The 22,134-nt window shown below is 44.7% G+C and overlaps 1 protein-coding gene across 4 annotated transcripts in view; it reads right to left on the reverse strand.

Moving 5' to 3' along the window:
• Window positions 1–22,134, reverse strand: part of palld (palladin, cytoskeletal associated protein) — a 48,880-nt gene that overhangs the window by 7,479 nt on the left and 19,267 nt on the right. For 2 of the 4 annotated variants that reach the window (XM_070908587.1, XM_070908586.1), the window contains exons 1-4: window positions 8,968–9,071; window positions 2,453–3,115; window positions 1,493–1,637; window positions 1,053–1,154 (exon numbers count right to left, since the gene is read on the reverse strand). In XM_070908587.1, coding sequence (XP_070764688.1) covers window positions 1,053–1,154; window positions 1,493–1,637; window positions 2,453–2,928 — 723 coding nt within the window. In that variant the 5' untranslated portion in view covers window positions 2,929–3,115; window positions 8,968–9,071. Of the gene's footprint in view, window positions 1–938; window positions 1,155–1,492; window positions 1,638–2,452; window positions 3,116–8,967; window positions 9,072–15,174; window positions 15,211–16,610; window positions 17,068–17,986; window positions 18,107–18,934; window positions 18,959–19,092; window positions 19,235–21,613; window positions 21,677–21,810; window positions 21,929–22,134 lie in introns of those variants that run through there. The other 2 variants (XM_070908585.1, XM_070908584.1) reach the window with 2 other exon arrangements.

Raw genomic sequence — 22,134 nt, forward strand, 5'->3', positions numbered from 1 at the left:
CCCAAAACTCATTCACATACTTATGTATCAAAATGCGGTGTCTCACAATGCATTGGCACTGAGGCATTCCCGGCCACATACCCAGGCTTGGAGTTGTGCTCAGAGCCACGCAGTGCTTGTAGTGCCACAACCAATCAGATCACTCCTCATGCCAGCAGGCTACGTCACACTGTAATGGAGTGGCGCTAACTCGATTTCATCCGTCAGTGTGGACACAGTTCTAGTGGTGTTAACTATCTGCATTGTGACTTCACTTAACTAATCAGTGTGTGCTTCCTGTTAACGGAGGATTCTGTGTCATTCAGAGCCAGTCTCACCTCTGTCAGCTGTCATTGGACGTTTTCATGACTACAAACTTAAGCTTAAAAAAGCTTTACTCAATATAACTCAAAACTTAAACCAAATTAAGGCTTCATCTTTGCTAATATAAATAGAACAAACAGTTTCTTCTATAAGTGGAAATAAGCCCTGATAAAGGATTAATATAAACAAACATTTGCACAAACTAAACAAAATGCCAGTTCGTCCGTGAATGAACAACCAGCGCTGTGTGGAGGTGCTACACTTCTGCAGAACTTTTTGGTGGCTTGCAGTCAGACAAATGGCTACACAAGCCTTCGAACAGCGTCACTCTCCAGCATGTTTGCAACAACACTGGTTTTCCACCAGTTTGCATAAACAGAGCTTTTTATGGAGGGCCTCTAGAGGACTTTACAGTGTTTATACCCTGCTCTCATAACTCGCTCTTCAACAGTGTTTACAGGGACTGGCGGTGGGGGTGTGCTCTGATTCAACAGTAAATAAAGGAAAGCCAGAAGTCATGAGACAGGAACGACACCAGCAAAGAATCAGTGGACAAAACAGAAAACAGAAAGGTGCTTGTGTTGTACACATGCATACAGTGGGATTTGTGATATTAAAAAAAAAAGGTGCTACACTGCTGGTGTAGACATGTTGTTCAAACATTTCCATGTCTGTATGAGTTCAGGTGAGTGTGTATGTGTGTGCTTTTTCCCTCCAGGTGTGTGGATCCTAATGAAGAACCACCGTACCTGTGTGACTGGCTCCTCCTCTGTGTCCTGTGTGTTTAAGACTGTGGCAGCGTTGTCAGCACCCAGCAGTCTGCGAGCCATCTTCTCTTCATAGGTTAACCTCTGGAAGCAGGGATTAATGGGGTCAGCGGGGGTGGGGGGGTTAGTGTGTGAGTCGCAGAACACACACTTATACACACCATCAGCTAGCTACTGTATCTGAGCCTTGTGTTAATTAGGGATGTAATTATGTATCGAGAATTTATTTGAGGGCGCATGGCACAAAAGCTTGTTTAAATACACTGTCATGGGCAGTAAAACTGTTTTCTTTCATTAACAGTTGAATGACTTGTTAATCTGTGTTACTGAACACGCTCATTCTCAACTGCCTGCAAAACACACAGTTGTTTCAGTAATGGAATAAGGCTACAACACACACGTAACGCATAACACACACACACCTGTTGACCATTGCTTATGCGCTCCTCTTTAAAGCGCAATTTTCTCTCCAAGTCCTGGATGACGGCATCCTTGGATCCTTGGATGTCCGAGTCAGAGGTGACGCGAGGTGTCCTGGTGACCGAGGACTTCCTGGGGAAGGCTTTGCTGAAGGACAAGGACAGAGACATTAGTCAACATTAAAGTCGTGCTCTGTGACGCAGCTCCTCTTTCCTCTCTAGCTCCTTTTGCTCCCTCTCTGGCCCTCTCACATCCACCCTTATCTGGACATGTCCAGCTATAGCATTCCACAATGTGTCTTCTTATCTCTTGCAACTGCAGCAGGAATGCCAGGGCAAGAAGGGGAGTACAGGAGTGAGTGAGGGGCTGATGAAAAATGACTGGCAAAGAGCTGATGGTGGAATGTCCTTGATGGAGGAGAAATAACTGAATTTCTCCCTCCAGGACAACCATCAGTGGAGGATTATCGACACAACACAAGATCTTTATCAGCTAACGCAATGTGCAGAACCCAAAATCAAAATCCAGCAACCCTGCAGTCCGTGTGAGCTGGACGAAGAACTGGTAGATCTTGACAGCCATTAACTTCATACACCGTATAACTGCAATGTTGAGATCTGAGTGTTTATTTGATTATGACACACCTGACACTCTGAGGTCCTTGTGTATATTTTCGTGCCATATGTGGTCTAAAGCTCATGCACCTTGAGAACACTTTTGTGTCTATGTGTGTGTTTTAAAAGGGCTCTTTAGTTAGCGTTTTCCTGTAAACATGCTGTATAAAAATGTAAACATGTCATCTTCCATCAGGCAGACATCCTGCCTCCAGCTGCCAGCAGGTTTATCTGACGGGGAGCTACACCCGCCTGAGGCACACTGTGAGTAAAGAATCTGCAAAACTTATGTAATTTGACAGAAACCGTAAAGAAAGCTCTGTAAAGGTGCATGTGAGGGATACTTACACAGTCCCGTTGCCTTTAGGAAGGCCCAGGGCATTGACTGTAGGACTGCCGGGTGAGGAAGGTGTGGAGGGCAACACTGAGGACAGGAAGCTGGAGGCTGGAGATGGAGGGACGGAGGAGAATGGCGAGGACATATCTGAGTAGGTTGGAGACAAGGAGACAGGCAGAGGTGGAGGAGGTGGAGGGGGAGGGAAGTCTTGGGCAGGGCCTGATGGAGAGGACAGGTTACTGGAGGTGAGGAAGGGTGGAGGTGGGGGCGGGAAGGAAGGAGAGCTCGGAGACTCCACGCTGCTGGCCTTGGTGAAGGGGGGCAACGCGACCCTGCTGAAGGGCTTGTGTGAGGTGGGAGGAGACAGGGGGGAGGACAGGCTGGACCCTGAGGAACCAGAGGACTGGGTGACGTAGCCTGCCCCGCCGGGGCTCTGAGCAGCAATGAACTGCTTGGGCCGGGCGTAGTTGAAGGTGCTGGCCTGCATGGCTGCGTTGCTCTCCAACTCCTGGAAGGAGGGAGGAGGGGGGAGAGGTGGAGACGGTGGAGCAGGTGGAGGCACTTCCTGAGGTGGAGGCGGGACTTCCTGGCTCTGCTGCTCCTGCTGCCAACTGGCTGCTTCCTGCTGCTCCAATAGAATCTGGTCCTGCAGCTGCTTCAGCTGGGACGCGTTCCTGCGAAGAAGAAGGATGTTCATCAGTGACAGTTATCAGAAACTAAAGTCATCTTGCGTTTTCTTCAGGAATTTACATTCTTTATGGGGGGGGGGGGGGGGGGTCTCTGTAACAAAGTACCAGACTTGTAAAAATGTTACAAAATCATGCAGCTGTTTTCAGTTTATGCATGACACCATCGCCTGGTCTCTATCCAACTGTAGTGGGAACACAACTGGCAGATATGTTAGATGCCAGATGTGAGCATTATCGATGAAGAGTTTAAGTGCCAGTCAAAGTGAGTGAGTTAGAAACACATCGAATTGTGAACAATTTGATATAAGACATAAAGCACTTTGAGGATGACATGAGCACGTGGTCGCGAGTTCGACGGTTTCCAACAGGAATCGAAGTGAACTGTTTTTCCTCTGGTCTGAGGGTGATAGCCTGTCAGGCAAAGCAGCGTTATGTAGACAAATTGTGTTCTGGGAAGGAAACCACTGCACCAGCAGCTCGGACTGATAGGTTATCAGCCTCCAGCCTTAAACAAAGACTTGTGAAAAGGCCAGCCTGTTGACAATACATCAAGTATGGTAAAGGAATGAGGAGATAAGTGTATTAGTGAGAGAAACAGCTCTGTTTAACAGTGCAGCGGTTTACCCTGATGGACTGTAAACTGGTTTGGTGCAGAGGCAGAGCTCAGATATGATGTTTTTTTGTGAACCACGCAGTTGAGGTGTGGCTTTTTCAATGGCATTGTGATGAAAGAAAAACATAAATGTAACGTTGCGGTGTCATTTTGCCAGGGATGGGGCCTGATGATGAAGTATTGTGTTTTTTCACAGAGGCGTGGTTGTCCAGTCTCTCCCACAGCTCGGTCGACTCACTCGTGTTGTCACGTCATTGTGGGAGAGAGGGAGGTTAGAAATGTGGTGTCGTCAGCTCTAAAATCTAAAGTTTTCTATTTTCTCATAGCATCACTGAAACCAGCTCGACACGCACCAGGAGGGCTTTTAAAAAGGACTAACTTTGAAAACCACGAGACAGAAGTGAACTCTTAGGAGCTCTCCCTGAGGATCAGGAGGAGGACATGGTTCTTTGGGAAAAGGCTGGAGTTATAAACCTTCAGTATACAACTATGTGTATGTGAGACTGATGAGTTCTTCATAGGCAGCCTGTTCAGAATATACTGTACATCCCAGTGGTGCATGTTGTCAGGAGTCCTCCAGGACCAAGTTCACGTGCCCAAATCTTTTCCAGATGTTGAACAATCAGCGGAGTCTTTTGACTATTTTTCACTTGTGAGAATGCAGCAAAGGACCCCCCCCCCTCCCTTTAGCCTCCCTCCTCTCTTTGGCCTCCCCCAGTATACATCTGCAAACAACACCAGTGAATATTATACGTCATATAACAAATCCACCACACAATCCAACAGCAACATGACTGATTAGTCTGTCCTGGCCAGTTATTTTGGTCACATGTTTCCCCTCCAGAGGAGTCTTCACATGCCCAAATAAATAGTCATTAATTCAAAACTTCCATTGCGATCATTCCAGCTTGTCGCAACCTGGTGCTCTCCTCAAAGAAATCGCTGACCGCAAGAGCACACGATCGATTCAATGTGTTCTCCCTCACTGTGTACATTTTTTTTTTCTTCTTTACATTCTCCAAAGGTCTCCTGTTCAGGCCTCGACCAAAAGAGTGCTTTTACAGGAATAGTTTGGCAGCTCGAGAGGCTCACAGCGCTCCGCAGCGGTTTGATTCCTTTTTTGGCTGTGTTTTCAGGAGCTTCAGGCAGAAGCACCCTGCCCGTCTGCTCCAGCAGAGAGGAAACACACTTAATTTCCTCGCGGCCTCATCCCTCTCAGCCCGACACACCGCTTTACTGCCTCAGCATGAAGGACCTCAAAGACCTTTACAGCGTCTATGTTTTTCACATTGGTAAACGTATGTAAATGTATGAGCAGCAGCCAGAGTGGACTTTATCCAGCCGTAACTGACATCACAACTTTGCCTTAAAAGGCGCTCTTCACTTTCTGTGTAAAGCAACTACTTCTAAACAAGCACCTTCATTCATTACAAAGCCAGACTGCTGTGGAACCCTTTTACATACACCCTCTATTATGTATGTATGGTCAAGACATCCCTGATTCAGGAAGTATTAACATGTTTGTGTTGATACACAATCAAGTCATCCATCCGCATTAAAATGCACTGACATTTGACTTCTGTATCTAAATACAGTTCATTTTGTCAGATTAGATTTGCCTCTTGTTGAGACGTTTGGCAGGCTTCATATTTGACAGTGCATGAAAAGGTCAGCTTGTATAATTTGCAGCTGCATGAATAGTTTTACGACCCACTTAAGGATTTACATCAAGCAAAGGACGGGAGTCATCCAGACTCTTTGACCCTGCAGCCTTCGGCTCTGGTCGTGCAGACCGCTTTGACCACAAAGTGCCGGACAAGGTCTGCTGTACGTACACCGCGTCCCCGCCTCGTCATCCCAGCTGTAATCTAAAACAGCACAACCCCTGCTAAAACCCGACCTGCGCCCTGTGTAAAACATTATAAAGTATCTACAAACTGCTTGAGAAGCCGAGCAGACCTCCATCCCTCTCTTTTATTCTTTGTCTCTGTGGCGGAGCGGGGTTGAATTAGGAGGGAAGTGTTCCTCTGTCGCCATGCCAACGGCCCTGTGTTTTGCTGCTCTGGTCGGAGCCAACTGGCCCACAGAGCGCCGTGCTTCGCTGAGAGAAAACGCTCCAGCTCCCCTGTCTGTCATTCTGTAACACAGCATTACTCTTATGTCTCTCTCCCTCATTGCCTCTTTTTTCTTTTTGCCCCGACTTCTGGTGGTATAAATAGGCAAAGCAGTAATGTCTTCCCATTTTCATCCTGAAAAATACTTTCTTTGGGCTGGATCCTGTCTGCGAACTCTTTAATGGGGCAAAAAAAGAAAGAAGGGCAGTAAAAGCAAAGAGGAATCTGGCCTGGAGTGGCTTTGTCTCTCCAGTTTCTACATTGAAAAGCTCGATAAACAGATCCAGGAACAGCTTAACAGCAACTTAATTGAAAGTGTGTTTTACAGCCCGGCGATGTATCAGTCAGCTGAGACAGAGTGCCAGGCACAGTGGGTCTCTACCAGCAGCATCTTGCTTTAATTAATGAAGACCTCAACGTCTTAAATGGCCATGTTTACTTGGTGTCGCTTGTTTGTGCTTCCTGAACAATAACGACCCTGGGGTTTGTGGGAAACTCGTCCACCGTCCCACCGCCTATCGGAGCAAGCCGGGAGCCATCCGCAGGGTTTATCCGCCGCCCATCTCCTTAGCTCCGCGGCTGGCTGAAAAGACGGAGCCGCTTTATTAGGCTCGGCCGGCTGATGACAGGAAGCGCGCAAGGGGAAGGACAGGAAGTAGTTGAGTGTACATAGCCAGCAATGAGGGGTTTCCTTCTGTAGACAACAACATGGGGGGAACTAAGGACGTGCCTGTTCTCTTTAAGATTCTGTAGGTGTTTATAAACAGAAAAGGTGAGATTAGAAGCAGCAAGTAGAACAAGCAAAGGCTTTAGTTGGTGCTCTGGCTACTTTCAGGCTATAGGCCCTTTGCATGTTTGCATTACACCTCTGTATATTTGCAAACACCTGGGGCTTAGTAACAGCTCGACCTTGCAATTTGTAAATGATTCACATCCGAAAAGGTCCGACTGAGCTCTGGTATCACACCTACAACACAAACACTGAGATCATTACACGCACACACATAGTACTTGACCCAAACCGTGACCCGGACCAAGAGTTCATGACAGCAGAAAGATTAAAGATTAAATCTCCAAAAGCTGTAAGACACACCTTTCTAGTCACACAAAAGACAAGGTGTATGTTGTTTTGCTGCGCCTACACACACCTGGTTCACAGCTTCCTAGTTTGTATTCACCACCGAGCATTGCATCACCACTACAGTGCGTCAACATGAACTTGTCTGATGCCCCCGAGCAGGACCAGACCATCAATCTGACACAGTGACTGAGCTGATGTCTGCATGATTTCAGACTGACAGAATATGAGTAAGACTGGCTGTCTGCTTCAACTGTTGGGAAAGTTACTTCTGACTTAAGTACCGTAAGTCCTAAATTAATACAAAGAAATGTTTTTTGTGTCATCTCCGACTGGAAATGTGTTATGTTGGGAAATTCAAAACATTTACTGAGAAGAGTGAGACTTTTATTGTGTCAGAAAAGCCATATAAAATCTTTCAAATTGACCACATTCAAATGTAAAATCATCATGCATCATGGATCTCTGTATTTGCTCCTCACACATCACTCTCCTCCCTCCCTCACCCCTCTCTATGTCTGCCTCCCTCTACTCTCACAAGAGAAAGCAGACTAGCAATAGGAGCCACTCCAAGTTTCCAAGAGCATTTCAATATAATCTCACAGGCTGTCTGACCCCTAAAAAACAGGCTGCTGCTGCGGCTGGGAACACACGATATTCAGTATGTCACAAATGCAAAAAAAGTGTCTCCTTCTGCAGCTTCCATTCATTCACTTCTTCCCTGTCAGCTGACATGTTCCCTCTCAGCCTTTGTTCTCCTGGTGTCCTTAACTTATTTTCAACCCCTCTCCTCCCCGGGTACCCCAGCCCCCTTCCCTCCTCCTCCTCCTCCTCCTCCTCGTTCTCTTTGGCTCTAATTGCACACACACCACATAAAACAGAACCAGACTGTTTTCCTTTCCCCCCCTCTCTTTAAAACGTAGCACAGAGCGTTTTTCTTATTCCAGCCACACCAACAGCTCACGGCTGCTCTGTTCACCCACTTTCTCCCTGCCCTACTTTCTCTCTTTTTCTATTATTCCCCCCCCTCGCTCTCTATCTGGGCTCGTATTTCATATCTAAGAGGGCTCTCTTCAATCAGCGAGGCCTCCTTTTCTCTACACACCTCCATCCATGCCTCCCTCTTCTCCCCACTCCTCCGCCTTTCGCTCTTTCTGTCCAAGTGAGACGGGAGTGTTTTTTTTCTTTCTCTATAGCAAGAATGCTGAAGACATTCTTCTCTGGATTGGAGTGGGAAAGACATTGCCATCAAATGGGATTAACAGCAGGAGTGGAGGGAGAGGAGGAGGAGGAGGAGGAGGAGGAGGAGGAGGAAAGGGGAAGGAAGAGCCAGGAGGAGAAAGAGAGGCAGAAAGTGAAGAGTGAGCTGAGACGAAATCAGTCAGTGAAAGAGTTAGAGTCGAGTAAGACACAGGCTTTCTAACCTAACAGACTCTATTGTGTTAACTAATCCATCTGACTCCACTGAGGAGCTCTGCAAACAAACCACCCTCGCCACATAAACACAGTCGGTCTGCATTACAGACGCGACGCTAGAAAGAAAACTACCGACTTATCTCTGTTAAAGTCACTCAAAGTGATGCCGCTCTTCTTCTTCTCTTTTTCTCTCTACAGCCTGACCTCACTACCTTTGCAGAGCCTCCAGCAAATGAATGGGTATCACACTCAGCCTCTGTGTGCTCCCAGCAAACCACACACCCATTCTGAAAACATATGATTTAAACATTAACATGCCAGGCTGGTGAACCAGGAAAACATGGGAAAAATAGTCCTTATTTTACCTCAATCATTTGTCTTCTCTTGCTTTCTCTACTCCCTAATTCAAATTTAATGACACAGTCTTTTCAATAAAAAAACAACAACCCAAGAACCTAAAAAGTTTCCTCTCTGAGAGCTGAAAGTTTAAAAGTTAAAGAAAAGCATCATTAAGTTTATCTTTTATCAGTTTCTTCATCATTCTATCAGTCCTGCTGAAGTTTGCTTAACTCTAATTAGTTGTCAGTCAACACAAAAGAAGAAGGAAAAGTTTTACCTTCAGTGTTGTGGTCTTGGTGTGTCGCAGCTGTGATATTTCCCTGCAGGAGAGTAAACTTTGTTGCTGCCCTGCCAGGTATGAGGAGCATATATAGAGCGCTGAGCAGCCAGACGGTGACAGACCCAGTCGCTCTCTCTCTCTCTCTCTGCATGAGTCAGTCTGTCTGTGAGCTCCTCCTCTTCAAGATAAAAGCTCCCAGTGTGCCTGAGACCATCCCCTTTCAGAATAAAAGCTCAGCCACATACTGTACTGCGGGGCTGCTGACAGAGGAACTTTCCTTTTTCTGAGTCAGGAAACAAAACTAACAACAGCTTCCGGAGTCGCAGATAAACAAAACGTCCAGAATGAGATTGACACCTATATCTAATATCTTTTACTCGCTCTTTTGTGTCCAAATTTATATTGTTTCCTGAATGACTGAAAGCTAGAGAGACAGGATGTTTGAGGAGAGAGAATGGAAGATAGATTCAAGAAATTAATCATCTGAACAATTCTCTCAGTTTCAGGTGACACAAATGAAATTTGTCCATTGTGAGGTAACATTTGAAACAACGCCCTTTCTGGAAATAAAATCCACATTCTGTGTACTCTTTATAGCCACACAGAAACATTACCTACCACAGTGACTATTATCTACATGCCAAGCATTATGGAACATAATAGTATTATGTAACACGCACTGTATTGGACCTTTGGAACAATTTGAGTAATGGAGACAAAGTCCTAGTGCCACTGTGTGTGCATACACTCCCATCACAACCACATAGATATGGTTTCATTCACTGAAATATGTCCACAAATATTCAGTTTCTCAATATAAGAGTTTTCTCCTTCATTTTTGTGGGCTGAATCAAAACCTTTTTGGGAATTTATCATTTCTATTTTTGTGTGTAATGCCTCTATTTTTAGAGTCTGTGTGCGTTTTCCAGGCTGCTGATGAGTCACAGCGAGTTGATGGGAGGCCGGAGGCCAGGGATACGGTCCAGTGTGGTGCTGTGTGTAGTTGTAAGTGTGTATGTGATTGTGTCTGTACATTGGGGAAAGGTCGGAGGGCCATTAGGAGAGGGTCCTCCTCTCTCCAGAGGTGCGAGTCACTCCCTGTGTGTTGACTCATTGACACTGTGTGGCGAGTCAGAGTGAATCTGCTCTGCGCTCAAAGTTGCTTCATGGTGACAGCAGTGTCATGAGATTAGAGTGTGTATACATTGTTACGCCCTCTAATTAACATCCACAAGTGGAAGTGGTGTGTGGGTCTGACTGGGAGTGTGTCTAAAGGGAGATCAAGTCTATACACACACACACACACACAATCAGCCGCACACACCGCTCGCACCAACGGTCGGGGTCAGGGTGTAGTCAGAGGTTGATTGACCTCACCCGGAAACAATGTGATTCTCTGAGTGTGTGTGTGTGTACGGTAATGTGTATTTATCGTGTGTTTCTCAGTGTTTAACATACCGTGGTGTTCTTTCCTGGGAAAGACAGTCTGCTTTCTATGAGGGGATCACTGAGGCCTGTTAGTTTCCATGCTGTCAACTCCCAGGCATACACCCTGGACTCTCGCTCCCCTCATCTCCCTGTGTGTCTTTTCATCGCTCTCTTTTCCCTCCGCTCACCCCTCTGTCTCTCCCCCCCCCCCGTGTTGTGAAGGTCAGCTCCGACAACTCTCTTCCTTATTTGGAAAGTTTCTCCATTCCACGCAGGTCATTCTAGCCCGTCCGACCAATCAAGTCGTGAGCTGGTCTGGTGTCTCAGCCAATCCTGTGTCTCCCATGTCCTTTTAAGGACTGCCCATCTCTGACTCTGTTGGTTGATGTGAAATGATTTGCTTTTCCTGCTCTCTTGAGTCTCCGGTGACTTCATTTTGCTTTTTTATTCTGTTGCACAAACGTTTTTCTCTCATAATGACAACCAACTTTCTGTTTCTGCCTTTTTCCATTTGCTGGTAATCAAAAACCTCTTTGGCCCGGCAAGGTATCCATTAGGGAACCGATCCAAAGTCAGTGTTTTACTTCCATTTTTAATTAGACGTTTGATGATGATGAACCACAAGCAAAGTTCTCAGTGTGCAGCCAACGCCATATGTGGTTCCTTAACATGCATGTTTCTCGCTTTCCATAAAACCGCAAGCAACACCTCGACAAGAAAGCGATTGTTAATACTTCATTAGAGAGTTCATGACTTGCACCTCGTAAACACAAACACACTGCTGAGAGGAAGCTCTGAGTCACAGCGCAGATATGCGACAAATCCTGGCAGCCAGAGCTCCTTGCTCAGCAACGCAACACAGAGAATATAGATCCTGCTTTAATTTTAACAAATCAAGCCTGAAAAATCCTACTAGTAGTTTAACATTAAAAAGAAATTCAGATGGACAGCAGCAACCAATTGCCTGCTGCGGCGTCACACTGTAAACACAAGTTCTGTGTGTGTGTGTGACAGTGGGAGACTGATGAGGGCTGCTGGCAAAGAGCAGTTTGTTGCCTTCAGTTTGCATGCTGTTCCCATGACAACAGCCTCACTGGGGTTAAAGAGGTTTGGAGCTACTGCAGAAATCATTTAATCTCAGTGGTATGGCAATTATGTCAGTGGACAGGGATTGAAGAGGTATAAGGTCAAGCTGTATGCAATACGGGCCACATTAATGTGGATTAGGGCCATTCCTCATCTTCATCATTGCAGTGTGTAAGTATGCAGGGACTGGAAACACTTTGTAAATGATGCAGACGGCGTCACTTACACACTGTTGTTCTAACCTCCTGTGTGTTTGGGACACTGTGATTGTGTGTGTTAGGGCTGGGCAATAATTCAATATTTGGTGGAACTGCATTGTGATGATACAATCATATCATGTTATTGTTTGACAGAGTCCTGTTGTCCAAATGAATGATTCCACCCAAACTGTACTTAAAACATGATTTTCATCTGATCTGATACATAACATTGGAGTGCCGTTAATGAGATTATTTCATATTACATACTATGATATATATATCAATATCCGAAAATAAGTCTAGATTGATATCATAATAATGATTACAGCAATAACTCCCAGCCCTTGTGTGTGTATATGTATTGTGTGTTGGGTCATGCTAAGAAGGTCTGAATATTTTAGCATCAAGTAAACTTTAGTAAACTTTCCACTTCCTCCCTTGACACAAACAGATGTAGACAGACCTCCACACTCCTTCCTCAGGCTACTTTTGCTTTAGCTGCACTTAAAATCTCTCTCCTTTTTCACCGTCTGGCTTTATGCTACCAACCTACGTAGACTACCCAGTCAATCTGTAATTATTACGGCACCTCTTCAACAAATGAACAGCAAAAAAAAACTCAGACGAAAAGTAGAAAGAAAAGGCTAAATTTAGGTCCTGCTGAGTGCCGATGTGTGCCTGTTTTTTATCATCGGCAATCTTAGCATACTGAGTAAAAATGAACATACTGTAGAGCTGCATCTAAGAAAAAAAATCCACAGACACGTTGCCAGTGACAGTGAGTTCAACTGACGCATAAAAAGCACTTTGTGGAATGAAATCCGTGCAAGAGAACAATTAGGAGTGTCAAAAGTTGATTCCTGGTCTTATGAAAGAGAGATTAAGCTGCTGAATGGTTTGAGGATAATTGTTGCCTCTGCTACTTGTGCTTGGTGTGTGACGCCCACCCAGACATTATCCCAGCCTGTAATAAAATGCTTTGCCCCTATTATCACGGTCAACATCATGGTGGTCACACCTTCGACGTGTTGCACTGGCTTGACAATTATGATTGTCTCCTACTTTGTCTTGTGCTCTTGTTTCTCAGTCTCAGTTTCTCACTGTCATGCCTTAATGTTTCATTTGTAGACTTTTCCTACAACCTGGAGGTACGTAGGTGACTTAGCAACACAATGAAAGCACTATTTCAACAGCAAAGCTACCACGCAAAAATCTGGATATCAAACATGTGAAAACACACAACCACATGCACATGTTTTCCTCCTGTACTGGCAAGGAAGAAACGTTCCTGTGAAATGTCACACTAGGCAAACATGTACCTTTATCAATATAGGAAAGCTGACACTGGACACCGGCAGGACTGACACCTCATCCATCAACACACACTCACAAACATGAGCATGCATGAGCACGAGCGCGCACACACACAAACACAGATTTACAAGCTCCAGGTGTTATCTGTCTATCATGATGTGGCTTTACGTGTGCACAGCTGAACCCCGGACAGACCTGAACAGAGGGGAGTTGTGTTGTTGAATCGGGAGAGACCATAACTCTGGCCAACATGGCAATGACCTTATGTTGAGATGCAAAGTCTCATCCATCTGAATTATGGCTAGCCTCATAGTATGTTTCATAGCTAAAGAGTAGTCCTAAATCCTTTCAGGTCTTTATTTAGACCCTTCTGCAGGAATCCCAGATTATCTTCCAGACCATCTCACACAATCAAATAGGCTTTAATCCCAAGATAACTTTTAGTTGCCTTACATAACACACACATGCTTAAAGCAATAGGTCATTTTAGCAAAATATTTTTGCTTTGTACGCCTAATCCTCGGAGCAGTTTATGAGACATGTCTTTTTAATTTTGTCCTGCTTACAGTAGTCTGAAAATAACAAATCTATCAAATCTACCATCTCTGTGTAGAATTACTTTACAAAATGCTGCTAAAAGAAGCTGAATTCCGGAGGAGCATATGATGAGATAGTGCTGCCAATTTGCAATCTACCTATTCTCCACCATGAGGTAAAACTTTCTCTCCAAACCCGGGGGTTGGTTCTGATCCAACTGGCCAATCAGAGCCTCTCCCCTGAGAATTTCCTTTGATTCTTATCCTGACGTCTGACATCAACGCCGGGCATCAAACCCAAATACCCACTGACCCTGCGCTCTCTTCCTTCAGCGCAGAAAAAACAGCAGGTCTGTTTTCACAGCTCAGGTCTCCTGCAGTCCGTCCCGCCTGCCAAGTCACACAGCGACTTCCTCCATCTCATCAGCTCAGTGTTATTGAAGCAAAAATCATCCCTCACACAGGCTTCCAGTGTGTTATTCCTATGATTTAGAGCGATTTATTCTAGATCTGTGAACACGAACACATCTCTCCAATAGCTATAAACACCTGTGTTAAGATTGTATTGTTATGTAATGCAGCTGTCCCTTTATAAATAATAAAAACCCAGAATATCTTTTTGGGATATCCACATATGAGTAACATTTACTTTGGAATAAAAGCTCAAATGGCCAGAAATCCAGAAAACTTTAGGCTTTAGAAATAATTCTAGTATTAAGTATTAAGTCTAGACACTGCACTGCACACTCGGTGAACTGCACACTCAGATAATAAAACTTCATCCATACTGATCCCCACTGCTTTTATGTATGCACTGTAAAACAATTAGGCTATTTCATGTTATTGCCTTATTTTAAAGATACACAACTTAAGGCTCAAAGTTTCCACTCTGTCTATAGAATTTATAGCATTTCAACAAAGTGGTTTGTTAGAAAGTCATAGTGCTTATTGAAAAGAACTCCTGTAAAATGTAAAAAAAAAAGCAATAAAAGTAACAAATCAGAAGCCTTTTCAAAGGCTGCTGGCTTTGCTGTGCTCTGTTGATGTTTCAAAGCACACAGAGACGCTCACAGAGAAGAGACAATATATCAGTCTGTACGGGATGTGCCACGCGACACACAGGATATGATGAACTCGATGATAAGCTTGGGGGGGTTTTAGGTTGAGAGTGACCAGTCTCTGTTCCTACATGTTACCTGAGGAAACAGAGTGACCTTTGGTTAATGGCAGGGGTGCTATTTTTACTGTGTAATTACAGAATTTAAAGGGCAGAGGGTAGGAGGGGGGTGGCTTATGCTATCTAACTGCTTCACAGTTGGGAGCTGATTGTTTTTAGCAGTGTATCTATGTTGTTATTGCGGGTAAACTCTGAGAGAAGCAGCTTTACTGCCTCATTCATCTAGTATAGAAGTCTGATCTAGAGACAAAAGTCCATTTATATTCAAATATTTATCAGATCAATCTCATTAACTAAATTTTTGCACGCCACGAAAGAAAATGTATTTATATTTAATCATAAATGGCATGTCCCTTAACTGCATTTCTACTGTTGTGTCTGTGTTTGCTTCCATGATAGTTTGATTAATGAGGCTACAAGTGGCGCCACTCAAATCACATCATCCTCACAGCCAAATATTTACCTGTACTTTTCTGTCTCCTCCTCTATATTCTCAGCTCTGGAAGCACAGAATTAACAAGTCATGACATTTAACAGATATGCAATACTGTAGCATCCATCAGCAGGAATCAGATCCAGCACACATGCAGTGGAACTTGCAATGCAAGAACAAAGCTTTATTGCGCTGTAACCAAACTCTAGTGTAAATGCCGCCTGTCATAAACCACAGCAACGCTGTTAACCATCTGCTTTTGATGGGATATACTGCGCGCCTTGTTCAATAGTGTGACAGTCATCATATTGTAATATTAGAAACCTCCACAAATCTCCCCATCCAAGTAAGTTTTACCAAACGACAATGAAAGTGTGCAAAATAAAAGAAGAGCAAAAACAAGGAGGGTAGCGGCTCTGTGATGCTGTGCTTTGACTAAATGCTAACGTCAGCAATGCTAGCATGTTGATGTTTAGGAGGTATAATATATACCATTTTAGCTTAGTGGATTAGCATGCTAATATTTGCTAATTAGCACCAAGTACAGCTGAGGCTGACAGGAACGCCTTTAGTTTTGCAGGTATTTGGTCATAAAAGTAGTATTGGATAAGCAGAAAAATTGACCTGATGATGGCGCTACATGAAAGGTCACGGGATTCAAGTTTTTACAATACATCCTCTGGGGACCATCCATCCAAAGTTGCATGAAAATTCAGGGAATCACTTAAGTCATTAGGATTTGTTTGTACAAAGTTTGGTGCCAATCCATCCCATAGATGTTGAGATATTTCACTGTAGTGAAAATTTCGACCTGTTTGTCGCACTACAGGAAAAGTCAGGGGCTCACCAAAGTCAGTAGGATTCATCCTCTGGGAATCATGAATGGCTGTACAAAATTGAATGGTCAATAGTAGATATTTCAGTCAGGACCAAAATGGTGGACAGACCAATCAAAAATGCATCAGCAAGTGAGATGAAAAAATCCATGCACAAGAAGCACGGCAGACATATCAAAACACAGGACCATAGAAAATAAAGCCATCCAATGCCCAACTCTCTTCTAATAACAGTGACATCCTACCTGATCCCTATAGAGCTCACAGAAAGGTGGAAAAACCCCCCACCATGGCTCTGTCCTGGGCTGGGCATGCAGTCCGAGGTCAGACATAAACAATAGGAGCCATCCAGCAAAAGCCACACAGATCTGTTTACAGCCACAGACAGGCAGCAGCTGGCAGACTCGCCCTGGCAAACACGATGCCACATTGATACCAACATAAAGGCAGGGGAATGCTTTTGTTCTAAAAAGGCCTGGGATTCCCCTTTAACCCTTTCACAAAGCTGAGACACTATCATTTCCACCAGACCTCAGACAGGCCTCCCAGTCTGTCTATCTCCCACCGGCCCTCCCTGGTGACTAGCCTGCCCCCGGGGCACAGACACATGGGGACACGACAGGTACTCACAGCTTTGGTTTAGGCTTGGTAGGCAGCGGAGGCCCGTCCTTCCCAGGGGATGGAGACAGCTTGCCTGGGGATGGAGGGGAGTCTGGTGCCACCTGGGCCGGACTTTGGGCGGTGAAAGGGACATCTGTCATAGGGTCAGACAGTGGCAGAGGTGGTGGTGGAGGTGGAGGTGGTGGTGGTGATGGTGGATTTGGGGGTCGGCCATTCTGTATAGACCCCTTCCCCATATCTTTGTCCTCCACCTCTAAGCCCATCTGTATTGGAGGCAGGGATGACACACTGGGCCAGATCTCGAGCTCCTTGATATGGAAAGCCTCAGTGCCGGGTTGAGGCAGCATCTTGGGTGGTAGCTCTAGGAGGCTGATTTCTGTTGGTGGGGGAGGAGGGGGGAAGGCTGCTGCATCTTCAAACCCAGAGCTATCACCAGACATGCCATTACTGGATGAGTCCTCGGCGACTGAAAGAAACAAACAAGAGACAAGTGGAAAATGCTGGACTTTAATGTTTAGTTTTTCTTCTGGCCTCCACATACCTCAGTAGATGCAGATTACACACACACACACACACGTACACACACACACAAGACTGTATCCCAGCTGATCTGATCTAAAGTTGCAGCTGGGTCCAGTCAGGCTGATGCAATTCCTGTTTATTCAGCCTTTCCTTTAACTGTGCGGTGAGTCCTGCGCTGTACACGCACACAGTTCTGTCTATGATGCCACACACAGAAATATTTGTGCTGCTGTACTCACAAAAAGCTGCTCATCAACTCACACCTCTCACCCCTCTCCCATACAGACTACACAATAACAAACACAACAAAAGCTGGTCATCTCGTTGAGACGTACAAAATAACTTTTTATAACTCACACCAAACCACACCACCTCCAGGGGAATAGTGATCAGCGGTTAACGTAACCAAACCCTGATTCATTTGCCATATTACATTTTTCGTAGTGATGCAGTTGACAAGAGTGTATGATTTGTTGCTTGCTAAGCTGAGGTAGCTGAGGATGATTGTTCGGTCGTTGCTTGGTAACGTTGAGCTAATTAGATTGACATGTTGTTAGATGGTTGTTGTTGACTTGCATGCTGTTAGCTGATGATGTTTTAAACAAAAGTAACTTGCTACAGAGGGCTGTGTTGAGCGTGTGGGTGCAGGTAAAGAGGGGGTTGGTTCTGAGGCGCTGGAACACACTGTTGAGCCTTCTCCGTGTCGTGAGCTCAACTCAACGAAACACCGGTTAGGATAGACAGGAACTGCATCTTCAAGCACCCACACGTTGTCTTCAACATTTAGCTGTGGTGCCTGCTGCTTGTTGACACCTAGGTGCTGGTAACAACATGCTGACCATCTCTTTCTGTGTCGGACGTACCTGCAGTGACGCTGAGTTGGGCTGTGCTGTTAATGGAGCCGTACGGGTTGGATGCGGTGCAGCAGAACAGACCTCCATCCTCTGGAAAGGCCTCGGCTATCACCAGGGTGCAGATCTCCTCTGAAAAAACAACAAAAAAAACCCCCGCCATGAATACACCTTTAATGATTCTAAATGATAGAGTGAATGTTAGATTTATATAGGCAGAATTAAAAGACTTGACATTGATGAACAACAATGTGCAGAGGTGTGGAGTGGCATGTTGATGCTTGACTTGTCTGTATTGAGATGTAATAGAGACATTAGATGGACAGGAAGACAAGTTATGCAGACTGATGGACGTGTTATCTAGACTGGTGAGTCACTCTTCATAGTCAGACACACAGACAGAGCAGCGGGGAAAGACAAACAAGCATGGACGTAACTACTCATGAAGAACAGACAGACACACACACACACACACACACACACACACACACACACATACATAAACACTGAAGCACAGATGTTCAGGGACGTCGGAGTGACTCACAGCCTGAAAGTAACACCTGAAATGACCCCTGAGTCACACAGGTGGGAAAAAGTCTGACATAAATTAGCGTGCTTGTCATTGTTTATCTGTGATTTTGTGTGTGTGTGTTCATCTGTTGGAGTTTGCAGGTGGGGGGGGGGGGGGGGGGGGGGTTCTTAGACTTTCCCAGGGACTCCCTTTGACTGTATGTGATAATGAGTGTCCTGTGAGACACAGATTTATTAACTTCTCTGCTGAAGTCATAACCGAGTGAAAGCCTGCAGCTGATAATAAAGCCCTCAAACTAAATTTGAGTCTCCAGACACAGCTAATAATCCATTACTAATTTGAATCACTGACTGCGGTTGGGAACATGAATGCAGTGTTGTAATTGAGCGAGTCATTCAATAGACCTGGGAGGAATTGAGCTAACATACCTGGCTCAGCTGCAGATCGAGGCTCTGATTCCCAGGATATTATAGGTACAAGGAAGAGAACACAAACAGAAATATTTTGGTTATTAACATATATCAGCTGTCAAACGCCCCTCAGCTACAAAGGGCTTCATGACCAGAATGAATGAAGAATGTCTCACTTTTCTGGAGAATACGAAAATCGGGGGAGTCCAGGATCTCCTCTCCCTGGCGGTACCATCTGACCTGCAGAGGAGGGCTTCCACGGACCCTGCACTCCAGAACCACCACCTGGCCCTCGGAGGCCTGGGCGTCCTGCAGCAGCTGCACAGAGGAGGGATAAAGTTAGAGGGAGTGAGTGAGGAAATGAGAAAAGACTGAAATCGGTAATGAAAAGGATAAATCTGCTGCAGAATTACAGCATGGGGTCGATGGAGACAGAGATCATTGAAGATGATGTCATAAAACACCAGTGGACACTAACGCCTATAAACAGTCACTGAGTGCTTCTTTAGGTACAAATCTCTACTTCTCTGTTATGAGACAGGAACTCATGTGGTAGATGGCCATTAAAAGTATTTAAAAAGTATTTTCTACTCTAGAAACCATCTTCCAACTTGCTCCACAATGAGCTGTTCATTCAAGAATGCATTTGAAAACACAATGAGAGTCAGTCAGTCACTTTTTGTTGTTTTTCCTTTTGATTAACATGATTTTCAATTCAATTCAATTGTATTTATATAGCGCCAAATCACAACAAAAGTCATCTCATGACACTTTACAAATAGAGTCGGTCTAGACTGTACTCTTTATAATATTATTACAGAGACCCAACAGTTCCCACCGTGAGCAGGCACTTGATTTTTAAAACATCCCAGATACAATCATTTGTTATTACAAAAAGGTGCTTTCCTCCAAGAACCCGATATCCACTGACATTTTACTGGATCTATCTGGTCCATTACTTTTGGGCATCACGTTATCCAAAAATATCATAAATCTGACTGTTCACTTTGTCCATTTGTTTCAACTTCAGCCTAAAATGAGCATCGTTCTGGTCCAAACAGCTGTCGCCAAACACTGACAGTTCAAAAACCTCAAGTTTACTTTGTCAAAATATTGTATTTCAAGATCAAATACTTTCTTAAAATTTTGGAAAATGATAAACTGAAAGTGCAAGTTATATTTGACAGGTTGTCAAATACAAGTCATCTTTTCAACAAACAGTATTTTTATCATCATTGACAGCCAAATACCCTTTGAAAGTCTATGAAAGTGGATCTCTCCCAAACAGGATTTTTACAGGAACACCTTCTGATTCTGTGAAAGTGTTCGTATAACATATAATTTAAAGCTGGCAGGTGTCTTTAATTAGGAAACTATCCCATTCTTTTCAGATAACTAAGACTAGACTCTGCTATGTGCTGTTATGTGATTGTTATCCCTTACACTCTTATCTATTATACTTGTAGTAAATTCACCTACAAATGTGTGTAAATTGGTGAGGAGACGACCCATCCTCTATGTATACTCTCAACCTCAACCTCATAATTGCAGGATCTCCTCCTCACAAAATGCCAATTTAACTCCTGTGTCCAATCCATCGTATGACAGCTTATAGTGCTGCAGAACTAAAAACAGCATCAACAGAGGGGCTCAAGAAGAAGCCACTGTCAACGCTGTGTTGTCTCTTCTGCTAGTTAACAGGGCCAGGGAGACACAGACTGGTATCCATCAACAAGAGGCACTCAGTGTCAGTGTTAATAAATGTGCCTGAGCCTCTTTCTCTCTGTGACTGTGTCTTTGGCATCAGTGTATTTTGGGAGGACCAGGGGTGGAATATACATCATGGGTCTGACAGTGTATGTGTGTGCGCGTGGGTGTGTTGTATGGGTGACATCACGGCGCTGACTTCACTAGAAGTGAACATCCTCTCATTGAGATGATTAAAGCCTGCAACGGGGGGAGGGGGGGTTAAGAAAAACAAATGTCTTTTGTAATGAAGTGGAAAATGATTTAGGGCCTGACTGGCTGAACGAGAGTGAAAGAGACCTGACCCTTGTGGGTTTGGCAGGGCCGTTTGAAGCTCTGCCTCAGCCTGTCTCAGTCTCGCCATCACAAGACCCACAGCCCGAGGGAGAGGGAGTTGGGGGGCTGCTGGGGGGAGTGTTGAAGAGTCTGAGCTGGAGGAGGAGCTCTCATCAAAGCTCATGTTTTATCTGACCCCCACTGCTGAAAGCCACAGCCCTGCATGCTGTTATTATGGGCAAGCAAGGAGACTGAGTACATGTGTATCAGGTTCTGCGTATGTACTGTATGCGTGTATGTACTGTATGCATGATTTACCATATGTAAGTCTGCGGCTGTTTTTCATGGCTTCGGCCCTGGTTAAGTCCTTTAGTTCCAATTAAGGGAAATCTTACTGCTACCACATACAAAATATTTTAGACAATGGTATGGTAAGAAATGGTTTTCCAAGACTGGTGTGAAACGACTTGACTGGCCTGCACAGAGCCCTGACCTCAACCCCATCAAAGACCTTTAGGATGAATTGAAACATCAACTGCAAACCAGCTCAAACTCATTAATTAAAACAGACGAGAGGAGTGAAGACTGTTTCAGCAGCATATTAACGACCATGGTTTTAGAATGACATATCCAACCATGTTGTGTATATGTAGTATATTGTGTACGCAAACTTACCTTGGTGAATATAGGAGGACCTGACACCTCGCCACCGTACAACGACGACACTGGGCTCTGCATCTAGAAGACAATAACAACTTCTGAACAGGTGGAGTCCATTCAGAAAGGTATCTGCTCTTGTCATTGAAGAGAATCTTCCACACAAGTGTATGAGCTTGTGTGGATCTACTGTACTGTGTGCTGTAGGTGCTTACCCTCTGTGGGGGCTGAGACAGGGACTGCACCAGGGTGGAACGGCGAGGAAGGCCCTCAGGGGTTTTGGGCGACGATGAGCGTATCGTCAGGGACATTGAAGTGGTCTTCTTCTGGACTCTGAAATGAAGAAAGTTTAAATTAGCACGCACGCAAAAAAAAAAAAAAGAAACAAATTCTGTGCTTTTAGTTAAAATATGATACTTGAATAAAAGAAAATGGTCTCCCCAGCAATTAAGATGATATCAGTGATCTTGGCTTCAGTGAGTAAACAGAAAGGGAATCAGGAAGTAGGCAGATTTATACAACAGATAATAATCAAAAAC

This window comes from Enoplosus armatus, chromosome 7 (assembly GCF_043641665.1).
Source record: "Enoplosus armatus isolate fEnoArm2 chromosome 7, fEnoArm2.hap1, whole genome shotgun sequence".
Lineage (NCBI taxonomy): Eukaryota > Metazoa > Chordata > Actinopteri > Centrarchiformes > Enoplosidae > Enoplosus > Enoplosus armatus.